The sequence below is a fragment of the Nesoenas mayeri genome (assembly GCF_963082525.1).
Source record: "Nesoenas mayeri genome assembly, chromosome: 2".
NCBI lineage: Eukaryota > Metazoa > Chordata > Aves > Columbiformes > Columbidae > Nesoenas > Nesoenas mayeri.
The window spans coordinates 79,736,588-79,749,271 of record NC_137543.1 but is presented as its reverse complement, the minus strand read 5'-3'; the positions used below and the strand labels follow the sequence as shown (position 1 = coordinate 79,749,271).

The 12,684-nt window shown below is 42.1% G+C and overlaps 1 protein-coding gene across 1 annotated transcript in view; it reads left to right on the top strand.

Annotated features, from left to right (window-relative positions):
* Positions 1 to 12,684, top strand: part of MYO10 (myosin X) — a gene marked incomplete at both ends in the record, with an annotated part of 159,576 nt that overhangs the window by 101,145 nt on the left and 45,747 nt on the right. Inside the window, 3 exon segments of the mRNA XM_080340369.1 lie at positions 67 to 149; positions 1,452 to 1,560; positions 4,672 to 4,752. Coding sequence (XP_080196495.1) covers positions 67 to 149; positions 1,452 to 1,560; positions 4,672 to 4,752 — 273 coding nt within the window.

Sequence of the window (12,684 nt, the reverse complement as noted above, 5' to 3'; positions counted from 1 at the left end):
CACCGCTGTTGTGAGAGGTGCCTGATTACTTGGCTTGTTGTTTGAACCCGCTCTGTTTCCTTCTAGGTCCAGTATGATGTCAGGGGGATCTTGGAGAAGAACAGAGATACTTTCAGAGATGATCTCCTGAACTTGTTACGTGAAAGCAGGTATGTTTCTGCAATTTTCATTTAGGGGTGTCATATCTGCCAGAGTTTGAATACATTAGATGTTACATAGCATCAGACCTTGACAGAGTTGAAAGGAGTGTAGAAGAATTATCAGAGGTACCTGTAAGCACATCTGACTGAAATCGGTTCTCACTAAGTTGCGTTTTCCCACATGGTGCAGTAATTCATCCCTGTTCAGTCCAGGGAGTTGCTAGAGAGCTCACTTGCTACTCATAGGCAGTGTGCATGCATGGGGTTTTTTTGCTTTACACACAGCCTGATTTGCTTGTATTCCTGGCTTTCCCTGATTTGGGTGAAAGCTTAGTGTCGGAGACCTACTACAGTGCAAATTCCCATATAGTAATTGCTTAAAAGGGAGAATTTCTTTTAAGATTTATGTGACAGAAAGTCTGAGCTTGGATGTTTTTGGTACCTGCATGCCTCCTGTCATTCTGCTGTGGTGGGTGCTCTGTGAGCTGGAGCGGTACCACATCCCTTTCTGTAGGTATATGGTTGAGACTTCAGGACACACAGCAAGGTGACAGAGGAGGACAGAGCTAAGCCTGGGTGTCACCCATCCTGCCTCGCTGTGGGAGTTGCTTGCTTGTTAATCTCTTAAGCCCTTGTGTGCAGGGGAAACTTGAATAAGCGTTTCCCTCTGTGTGTTGTTTGTTCTGGTTTCATGATGTATCTGACATAACATCTGTCAATTCAAGTATGTAGGTAAAAGTAATAAATGAGCTAGAGCTGCTGGGCCTGGTTTTGCTCTTGCACCAACGTCCGTCTGGAGCAACTCCAATGAAGTTAAAAGATCTGCATTTCTGTAGAGTGGTAAGAGGAGGATAGCAGACTGATAGTGCAGTATACTCTGCTGGTATCTGAAAGTGAGGCTCTTGTGGGTGGTTATTTTGTATTATGGCCCCAAACAAACGGGAAGTCTGGTTTTTTAGTTGTTGTCCAGGTACAGTTCCCATTACAATCAGCTGGAGTTTTGGTTGAGTGGATGGAGGAACTTCACACTTCTTTTCCCTGCTGATGTGGTGGCAGGGGAGAGGACAGAACTTGTTTGTTTTGTTTTGCCTTATTTTGGTTTGGGTTTTTTTTATTCCTTCACATAAATTCTTCAAAGGCAAAACCTGTAGTTTATTAAAAATTGTAGAGAAAATCATTAAGCTTTTTTTTTTTTTTCCATGGAGGAGCTTCTTTTCAAGATGCAGTGCTTTCTTTGCATTCTATAGTGGTAAACCTTGTAGTCTGTTAAGATATACTTTAGAGATTGTTTTTTTTCCCTTCCTATTTCAGTCTCGATTTCATCTGTGATCTATTTGAACATGTCTCAAGTCGCAACAATCAAGACACCCTTAAATGTGGAAGCAAGCACCGAAAACCCACTGTCAGTCTCCAGTTCAAGGTTAGTTAATGTGTTGTCTCTGCTCTGTAGCTAATCAGTTATTGATAAACCTTGTTCAGTAAAGAACAGTTGTGGATTAAAGCAGGCAAAACTTCAGCATTAAAACGTTGCTGTCTCTTCTGTGAAAATGCACTTACTAATCAACTGATTGACGATAGCTTCAAGCAGAAACTAACCTTTGCATCACGCCACCTGCACAAAACTCCCGTTGCTTTCCACTTGCTTATTTGTCCTTATTTTAAAGCTCATCTGTGAAGTGGGTCACCGTACTCCTGGTTTTTCTTTCTAATCTAAAACCAACCACAAAGTGGCACAAAGCCTTACAGCAGTGCTGTCTGCTAAGAAAAATAAGTACTGAATAAATACCTCATTAAGGTGTTGCCTTTTTAGCTTGAAGTTCAGAAAGCATTTTCATTAAACACCTTTTTATGAGGCTTTATAGCCCTACCATCAAAAATGGCATCAAATTGAAATCTAGCATAAAGTCTATCTGCAAATTATGTAAAACAGAAAGATTGGCACAAAACCTTCTCTAAATTGCGTAAGTACAAGTCTGGATTAGTTGTCTTTCATTTTGTTTGAATTAATATACATTTCTGCTGTTCATTCACTTTTACTTAAAAAGGGAGCAGACTCAAACCCCTTGAGGGCAGATTTTCTCCTAACAGACTATTGCAGACTGTTGGACAGAATAGCAGGGCGTGTGTGCTGGAACACACACCGTGTCTTTTCTTAAAAAACATTAATGTTATATTTCCTGGACAGCTTGCTCAGTGCTACCGCTGCTCATCTCGGGCAATGCCCACTTGTTGTGATGCGGTGGTGGTATTATTTGCTAGCTCTCTGGGGTAGCAGAAGGTACTATTTCCACTTAGTCATTTGTACCTGTGCAAAGTAGACCTTTAAGATATTACGATATAAAAATTGATCATATTTTTGCATGCACTTTGCAAGGTAGAACGTAACACAGAGTTCCTTTTAGTCTTGGTCAGAGCCCCTGGGCAACGTAAAACATGGTAAAACATGAAATCAAAACATTGTTGCCCCTTATCTAAAGCTGCAGTAACTGGCCATTAACCAGCCAAGCTGCTTTACGAGAGGTTGACCTTCACATCATCCTGTTCCCAAAGAATTAGGTTGAGTGTTTTTTTCCATGTTTTAAAGCCTTCCAGGGTTTAGTCCATCTTGTTTCAACTGAAGATAAGAACTTTACCTTCACAGTTTTATTCTCATGATAGGTTGGTTAACTCTTCTTTTCATTTGACAGCCTGCCTAATGCGGGCCTGGGGGTGAGGATAGCTGAGCTTGGACACCATCTGCTTCAGCCTATTGCTTAAAGCAGGACAAACTTCAGATTAGCTCGTCGCCTGACAGTGACTTAAAGTCACGCAGCACTGTGTAGAATCGGGCTGTCTGTACCACAGATGAATGTGAAAACAGATTAAATCATTTTTGTTTAGACTGACCAACTTTGCAGTCTCTCTAGGTAGCAGACTGTGTTGCTAAAAGTCTGAGAACTGGCTTGGTTGCCCGTAAATATTGTAAGTTCACACAGGTTTAATACAGATGAAACCTTTACTTTTTGAAACTGCAAGTATTTGTTTCTGGGTGAAAATATTTGTCTTTGTATATTCTGGATGTTTAATGTTTGCTATGTAGACTGGCAAAGGCAAACAAACCACAGAACTATTGTTTTATGTTCCCACTCACTTCACCGTTTGCTCCCTTTGCTGTGTACCAGCTCCTGTGCACAGCCACAGCTCTGCCTCTTGCCTTTATCACTTGGTGTTTAATCATCAAGAAAGCCCTTGGTTTGCCTATTAAAGCAAGAATTTGTTGCAACAGGCTGCTATTGGCAGTTTCGCTCCAAAATATATGGTAGGACACACAGTGTTGCTGCTTTTAAGAAGTGAGTTTTCTGTCTTCTTGGCAGCCTGCTCTGTATTCTCTCTGCTGCCTGGCACCCCGTGCCACCTTAGAGGGGTGAAACATCATCATTGCTAGCTTTCTGGGCTCTTTGGAGCAAGACTTCAGTTTAAAATGGTTTATCATACTTAATGATAGAAAATGAGGCAAGTTGGAATAAGATATGGAATGACGGCTCAGGAGGGAAAGGGGTGGATGTGTAATTAAAGTAATAATCATAAAAGGACTGAGGGGTTTTTGTGATTTTCATCTCCCAGTTGAGGTTCAAACAACTGATAGTCTAATGTGTATTGGGTCACTCAGAGTTTTGAAATTCAGGAAAAAAAAGAGGTTTTTCTAAGTTTTTTTTATACTGAACCTTATAATCTCACTTTGTATCGTTAAAGGCAATTTACTGTCACATGAAATAACTGTGAAACTGTCTGCTTAATGCTGTTGGAATTGTGTTTCAGCAAGATGTGTTTTCTTTACCACTCTATGCTTTACTCAATTTTTGTGAATTTCGGCAGCCATGTGTGTTTTAAAATCCAGTTTTGATAAAATGCTACTGTATTCCGAAGTAACTCTTTTTCTGAAATCATTAACATTTTTTCTACCCTCTTGTTGACTTACATTTATTATCAAGAGTGTCCTTTTAGCGAGAAAGGTTGAGACCTCAGAAGAAAGGTGAACTCCCTGTGCACAAAATGCTGCTGATGGCAGGGAAAATGGAAAATGAGTGGGTATGCGGTGATTGAAATAAAAAGAGAAAATCTGTTTTTGTGGGTACTTCAGTTTCACCTTAGACCCCTTAACTTTCCTTTTGACTTGCTTGAGTTTAGAGATTTGGGAACGTGCATCCTAAGTCTTAAGCACTCATTCAAAAGATCCCTGAAACAGCAGCTTTCCAATTTGGTGTTTCCTTACAGGCAGCTTTCCTCATATAGATCTGTATATCTTGTTCGCTGTAAAACAGTGATGAAAGCTTTGGTCAGAAGGGCCCGTGGAAGAAAGGAACATGCCTGTTGGTGATTCTGTATCCTCAAAAGCAAGAGCTTACAACCTACAGTAATTTCTGGTGTGCACCACTAGGTGCTGCAGTTAGATGTTGCCTGCAATGCTGAGCTGCAGGAGCTTTTCTGGGGTATGTTGCTTGTATAAAAAGTCGGCTGGTGAAGTGCTGTCTCCTTTCTACTTGTGTTTTAGGAATCGCTTCATTCTTTAATGGCGACGCTGAGTTCTTCAAATCCATTCTTTGTTCGGTGCATCAAGCCCAACGTGCAGAAGGTAAGATTTAAAATCGCACCTGTCTTTTCTGTACATCTCAGGCCTAACCTTCCGCTGCCTGTCTGGTTATTTACAGCTGTGTGAAGCAGAGGGTAGCATTCTTCACTGACTTTGTAAAAGGCTTTGCAGGGTGAAGGCACTGGGAAAGGCTTTTGATTTTTATTTTGGTTTTTTTTTTTTAAAAGGTGAGCCATGTCTTTGGGCACCTTTTTAATAGTCATTGCTCACAACTCCGAGAAATGACTGGCTCTAAGGGTGGTTATAAAAGGAAGGTAGAAGGCTGCACTGCACAGCTGACAACTCTGTGGGAACCTTTGTAGGAGGAAAATGTCAAAACTGCGAAGTTTGTTTTAAATCACTAGAGGCAGCGAATGGTGTTGCATATAGAAAAACTGGTCTGAATAAATGACTCTCATCACACTCTTAATCTTTCAGTTTATGTACAGCTCTAGGTGTCTTCATGCTGGCTGTTTTGTTCTGCTACAACTATGTTGTTAAAAGAGTGCCTGGAAACTAAGGGTTACTGTAGGAATTTATCTTTTGAGTCACAGATAATGAAAGTCAATGTCAAGACTTTAGATATGTTGAAGGGCTTGCTAGAAATAAAGCAGTAATCATATAGTAATTGCTGGAATTAGTATTGTTAGCCTGGTACTGATATTCTGGGGTTTTACACATCTGTCTTTGACTTTATAGACCGTTATTCAGGTATGGTCTGCTTATGTCAAAAATGCAACAGGCAGAGGTGCTATGAAATCCAGTTTATGATTTTCACATGGGAAGTTACAAATAGGTGACTTTGATATAAATCCAATTTTACGTGTTACATTTTTCTGGGATATCTGGTTAATCAGGACGCTAACACATCAAACCAGGCAGATTGCATTGCAGGTTTTTGTGTTCTCTGAATGGTACATCCTTGGCTTTACATGTTTTCAGTTGCTAACTATTCGGTCTGCTTTTGCACTGTTACTTGTGGTGTGTCAAATAATGTGCAGATTGTGGACACCATAGCAAGAGGGAACAGCCTGGAAGTGAGTAAGACCTGCTCTCTGCCTCCTGAAGTGGCTGGTGCTCTGAGGTTTGCAGCCACCAGGTAGCCAAAGCCCCATGGGTGACAGCAGCCGGGGTCTGTGAGCCCGTGTGTGTAGCAAAGCCCCTCGTCACTCAGGGCGGGCAGTTTTGAAAGGCTTGTTTTCTTCCCTGCTCCTGTTTCTGCCTGGAGACCCCATGACCCTTATAAAGCCCACTTGCTGCTGCCGGAGTGTAAGAAGAATCTCCGTAACGCATGTGTTTTCTTTATTTGTCCTTTTGCATCCAAGTAAGGCTCATCTCCACAGTACCAAATTCACAAGGATTTGAAATGGTTGATGCAAGAACCAGGCGCTTGTTGCATTTCCATAGCAAGGAAACCACCGAGTTCCAACTCCCATGTTCCTTGTTGCTCTACCAGTCTTTTTCCCACTAGAATACTCCATGTCTGAGAAATTTGGCATATGCTACTGTATCTGCACATATATTTTACTATCATTAAAACAAAGTTCTCACAGAATTAGCAGCTGTACAAACAGAAGGAGCTTGAGACAGCCTCAGTCTCAGGAAACCGCATCTAATTTGCAGGAGTGCATGCAGGAACAGATTGGAAAATCCCTGTAGACAGTCTCTTTCAAAGTACGTATAAAATTTCCCTGAAATCTTACATAAAAAAGTTTGTCCTTGTTTTCCATTTGCTTTAATTTTATTGCAAATTTAACTTGATTCAATGGCTTTACCAAATAAGAAATCCTATTTGAAGAACAAGACTAGAGAAAAGGGTCACACAGTTTACCCGCTGTAGCTGATTCAGTGGAAGACTCAATGGAAAATGAGAAGGGAAGTCATACATAGTACTTGTTGATGGCATTCTTCACCCAGGCATGTGTTCTCAAAATGCATTTTTGGGATTCACTGTTTCAAGTTTTGTCCTCTGTGCACTGCCTCCGGTTCCCCTCATGTCTCACAGGCGCGGTGGTTTTTAGTGCCAGCCTTGTGACGTTGTTGGTGTTGCTTCTTCTGCAATGGTGCAGGTACAGAAGCAGGCACATGAACAGTATTTGGCTCCTCTGTAGCTCAGCTTGATTCTGTGGATGCACATCACGTTAAACATTTCATAGTTTATATTGTCATACAACTTGTTACTTCTTTTCAGTTACATGAAGCAAAATAAGATGAGTCAGTTTGCATAGCTCTGAACCAGCACCACTCAGAGACGTGTGAGCTGTGCATGGACTACCAGGGATTAGCACATACGTGACTCACTCTGCAGGGCTGGTCAGAAACATAACTGCTTGAAACATTCAGATGAGCCGCGGAAAAGGTGAAACTGCGGTTGGAAGAAAGTAAAAATCTTCACTGACTGTTTTCCTCTGTATTTTCCATCCATCATTTTTCCTCTGCAGTGATGGTAATGTGGAGTGATAAAACATCACTCTTCAAAAAATACTTAAGCAGCGTTTGCCTAATAGCAAATGATGTGAAATAAATGGGTTTTTTAGTTATGGTTTTGAAATACGTGTTGTTAAAGGATTGCTGAACCAGAGAGACTCGGCAAGGGGAGAGCAGAAGTTGTGTTATCAGGAGGCTTTCAAGCTACTTGTCGCTCACTGGGTTGGGTATGAATAGGTGACACACCTGTTGGTGAGCATCCTCTATAACTCTGGAGGGGAGGAGGCGGTGGTGCTTGAGAGCTGTTTTAGTCTGGAAATATGTTTGAATTCTGTAGGTGAATGATGTTGAGCAGAGGGAGGACAAATTGAAGCTTTTGAAAAGCAGAACATGCAGCAGACAGTACTTCCTTCGCTCTTCTAGACATTAAAGTGTCTTCATGTTGGATAAGAGATGTGATAATTTACTGTAATTATTTGATTTTTTAATTGATCAAAAGCTTAATTTTAAATTTGTTACAGTGGCAAGCAAAAACAATTCAGCATATGCAGTAAACCACTGAGCATTTACATGTCAAACAGCATCTGCACTCATTAGTGCAGTTTCCTAAAGGGAGCGCACAGAGTACGTGACCTTTTGCCACAAGCCGTTTCAGCGAGCAGGCAGAAGAACAGAGGACCCATTAATGTTTTTGAGACCCCCAAACAATCAGTGTATCTGTTTTCACAGTTTCCAGTCTGTTCTGAACTAGCCATAATGTGGAAACTTTTCCACTTCATATGCTTAATGAGTATTTTCTGCTAATGAAGGGTCTTTCTCCTCAACTCCACTTATCTTCAGTGCAGCTTGCACAACTACATATCATTTCATCCAGTTGAACTTTGACACATCTTTCCCTGTTTCTTGGACTCACGTTACTTTTCTTGCCTCCTGTTCTGTCTGAGAATGATTTCTCCCTGCAACCTTGCCTTTTCTGGTCTCCATCTATCCTTTTTGTGCACCTTAAATTAAAACAAACAAAACTCACCAAAACCAATACCACCACCACCACACACACACACAAAACCAAAAACAAACCACGAGTGTCTTTTTAAACCAAGCTACAACCATTGCTACAGCTGTCAGCTGAATGTTTCTTCCAGCTTGCTGCTGCTGATGAAGTTGCCCAGCCTTGGTGCTGCTCAGGAGACAGTTCAGGGTAAATTTAAAATCTGAACTTTGAATGCAGGCTACTTCAGAAGCAAAAAAATTCCTGTTGGCCAGAAGGAGCCGGCCTCAGGCAGATTTGCTCAAGTGCCTTCTCCAGTTCCCTTCTCCGTTTAGGATTTTTCTTCAGAAAATATATTGGCATGGTCATAGTACGTGACATAATATCGGCATATTCATTGCGAGTGACCCCCACCTCCAGCGTCAGCATCTGTGCTGGTCTCTTAAAACCTCAATTGTAATTGCCTGTCCTTGAGACTTCAGCAGGTTCAGATGTGGTTGTTCTCTCCTGCACATACATAGGTGCATCCACTTCTCTTTGGTTACGACTCTAAGTCCAGTTTGGTCCTGACAGGCAAAATCCTGGCTTCATTAGACTTGGCACAGAATGGTTGATATAGACAGTAATTTCACTTTTGTTTTTTGTGGGGTTTGTTGTTGTTGTTGTTGTTGTTGATTGCTGGTTTTATGTTGTATTTTTTTCTTTTTTTTAAACCTGTGTTGGTGTGTGCCACCTGAACAGCGTTGCAGGGTCTTTACTCAGCTCCCTGCCTGCTCATTTATTGTCTGTCTCATTTCTCTGTTGCAGTGATGATCTTGCCAGTGGTAAGATAAAAGCCACCTTCTCTGAAGCTTGGGAGCTCTGAAGGGGCAATTCTGTTTCTCTTCAGTTGTTGTTGTTGTTGTTGTTGTTTTTTCTATTAATTTAATTAGGCGAGGTAAAACATTATACAAAATTAAACCTGTATTGTAAACCTACTGCAGGGTAGAGGTTACAGGGAGCCACAGAAAAAGTGAAACTGGTCATAACTTTGCAATTCAAAGGAAGACTGGTAGAAAAAGGTCTGTAATAAATTCTATGAGGTTTACTGCTGCTTAGAAGTCCTATCATGCTCCGTATTCGTTCTGGGAAAATTACTATCAAGGCAATAAGATTGCTAACATCACTTCTGGGGACAGAGCTATTTAAAGGGATCAAGGTATGGCTATTGGCACCTGCAATATACTTTGAGGTACAGGTCATTAATAGCCTTGAGACACCCTGGAATAGCAAGCAGTATGTCCCCTAGTACAAAATAAGATGCAAACATATTTCACTTGGCGTCTGAATTAAACTTGTACTCTTAAAATAGCTCTGAATCATTACAAATGTAAGTATAGCATGATACCAACCTAAATACCAGTTAGAGGTACAGCTCAGGAACGTAGTACAAAGAGACAATGAGAGACCAGCTTGTCTCCATCTGCGAGGATGATTGTGTGCAGGGTGTGGAGCAGGTACGAGTTCAGTGAATGCACTGTGTGAACTGTTTGTCAAGCTGGAATTGCAATATTGTCATATTGAGACTGCATAAATTACTGAGTTCACCTTGTAGAGAGATTTTTTTTTGTGGAAATACAGATAAGGAGAGTGCAAGTCTGATGCCGCTACATTGAGAACAGCACTGATATAAAACCTTGAAAGATGCAGGGAGGGAGGCTCTGAACTTTGAGGATATTGTACTATACCTTCAGCACAAGGTTGCTAAGCATCTAGATAAAACTTTGCTTTTTCAAAGTCTTTATTTTAAAAAATTATCCTTAACAAAGTGGTCCAGCTTCAAACTTCTGTGCACATCCCACTGCGGTTGTGTACTACGCATGTGCTTTATACACCAGCCTCAATCACTCAGCAGACTCTGGGTCTCCTTACTGGGGATCAGATACCTTTGTGGGTTTTTAAAGATGCTGAGCCCAGCAGTTAAAAGCTAAAAAGTGTTAGGCCCTAAACTGAGGTGTCTTTATGGTTTCCTCATGCAATCGCAGAGCCTAGGGGTAGCCCTTCTGCAGTGAAGCTGGTTCTCTGATGCTGGGAGCTAGCAGATCATAGGGTAAACTTGGCTCTCTATCCATAAGAAAAAGGAAATAGAAAGCCTGATCATCACGTTAATAGCTACTCTGTCCTACTTCAAAAGTAAAGGGAATAGATTATATGGTTGTGATGCAGCTACTGGGCATGTGCGTTACTACCTGTAGAAAGTTAAGGTCTAGTAGTATTAATTTACGTCTGTATAAGTGGCTCATGTCGTAAAGATCCTTACCGCCTATTTTAAAAGTCTCTCTTTAATCTCAGTTGTTCTCAGTAATACGTGTTTTAAGGCAGCTTTCTGGCTGCCCATTACTGCTGCCATTGCTTCTGGAGGAAGCAGAGCCACAGGTTCTGAGCGCAGGTCGGGCTTGCCAGGACAGCCTGGGTCAGGCTCAGGGAGCTGCTGTTCAGGCTCATCCTTTGGGAGGAGAGCAACCATTTCCAAAAACACAGCATGTTCACCTAGTCTCGCAGGCCAACAAGTGCACAGGGCCAAATACAAACTATTTATCCTCAGCCCTTTAACTAGCTCATAAGACTTTATTGTTCATAATCAGGAAGGCACAGTCATAAGATATGGCATCCTGCCCGGCCAACACCACTTATTTCAGCTACCTGGATCTTGTTGCCTTGGGTTTTGCTGAATTACATAGCTTCAAATCAAGACTTGTGGAGTATGTCTCAGCTGCATCATCTTCTGGCACATCACTTGAGTAATTAGGTCAGGCACTAGAAGACTCCTCAGGTAAAAGTGATAAGGAAAGTGGGCGTGAGGACAGCAGTTGCTCCTGGTTGCGAAGCACCAGCAGTGATGTGCCGGCAGTGTGGATCTGAGTCCCGGGCTGAAGGAACAAGACGATTCCTGCAAGGAGTTCTGTGCTGCACAGGGAGTGCCTGCCTGCTGTCTCCCCTCCGAAGGATCGCTCCCATCACTTCAGCAGTGCAGCGTGTGGTTGTGCTGCCCGGGAGCCACTGGGTTGTCCCTTTGTCCCCATCTCAGAGCGTCGCTGTTTGCTGGGCTGAAGTAGGTCATTCCTCTCTCCAGGCAATCACCCAGACAAGCATGTCCTTCTTCTTCATCAAGGTTTGTTGTTTACAAAGCAGGGCTGACTAGGCATGCCTTTGCTAAGAGTGTTAGAGTTTGTCTTTAAAGAGACCGTCGTGTAAGGAGTTTAAAATTGGGAAAAAAGAGCTGGGATGGGGTGCTGCCAGCGAGGGAGCAGGCGCTGTGCTGTAAAGGTTGCATCAAGCTCCAGGCAGCGCAAGCAAACAGATTTTTGCATGTTTTGCAGCACGTACGTGCACAGTTGCTGGATTTCCTGGAAAGACTCTGGTAGGACTTTGGTAGGACTCTGTCCACGAGTGGCAGGAGTTGGTTTTGGGTCACAGAGCATGGTGGAGGGAACGCGCGGGGAGGAAATGCTGCTTCAGTAGGGACTGGGGAGGAGGTGTCCTGAACGACAAAGTGCCAGAACAATTCTGGGGAAAAAGAAAATGCCTGGGGGTGAGGTGTTTTTCCAAGTGTAATGCTTGCCTGCTGTGTAAGTAATTCTTTCTGAATAGGTAAGTGTAATATTTAGAAGTGGGAAGAATTTTGACTGCTGCAGCAATTGATCAGTCTGAGGGTCTTACCACCTCCGACTGACTTCAGGCACTGCAATAATTCTGCATTTTGTGCCACCTGGTGGATTTTTTGTTTTATGAATTTCTTCGTAAATGATTGTGAGACATGGATGGATATTTGTGGATCTGCAACTACTTATCTCAAGTCTGAAGTATTTGCTTTTTACAAATACTGAGCAGAGAACTTGGCTTTTCTTCCCTCTTGTGCACTCTACCAAGTATTTGAATTGTGAGCATTGTCATGCAAATGTATGCACAGAAAAAGTGTGTACTTCATCAAGCTTTGGAAGCTTTCTTTTTTAACTACAACAACAACAAAAAATCCCCCCACATCTCTAGATGGCAATTTACATTCAAATCCTGTTTGCTGTGTTCTCATGGTAACTACACCAAGGGCATATGCACAGTCCATGATAAATAGCCCTCCTTAGAGCCCCAAAAGCATCACTAGGGTACAGAGTATTGTTCGCTAGCAAAAATTTTAACCTTCATAACTTCCTTGCTAAACTGTGCCTTAGGGCGTTTTGTACTTTTTATCTCTTAAGGTTTAGGAATTTGTTGGCTGTGAAATATATTTACATTCTTGATGCCTATAAGGTGAGATTAGCCCTCATGTCCTGTTCGTCAGGAATATCTGCAGCGATTGCTGTAGAGCCAGCCCTCGCCAGGCTTGACTTCCTTTGAGTAGCAGCAGGAATGAATTAAGCAAGTACAGCCAAAGATATCACATGAAAGACTTGAAATACCAGTGAGCTGAAGAAAGCCCCATTCTGTGCATGTCTGTGTGTGTGTGCGTAGCTGCAGCTGCTAAAGATTCAGTTTTTCACGAT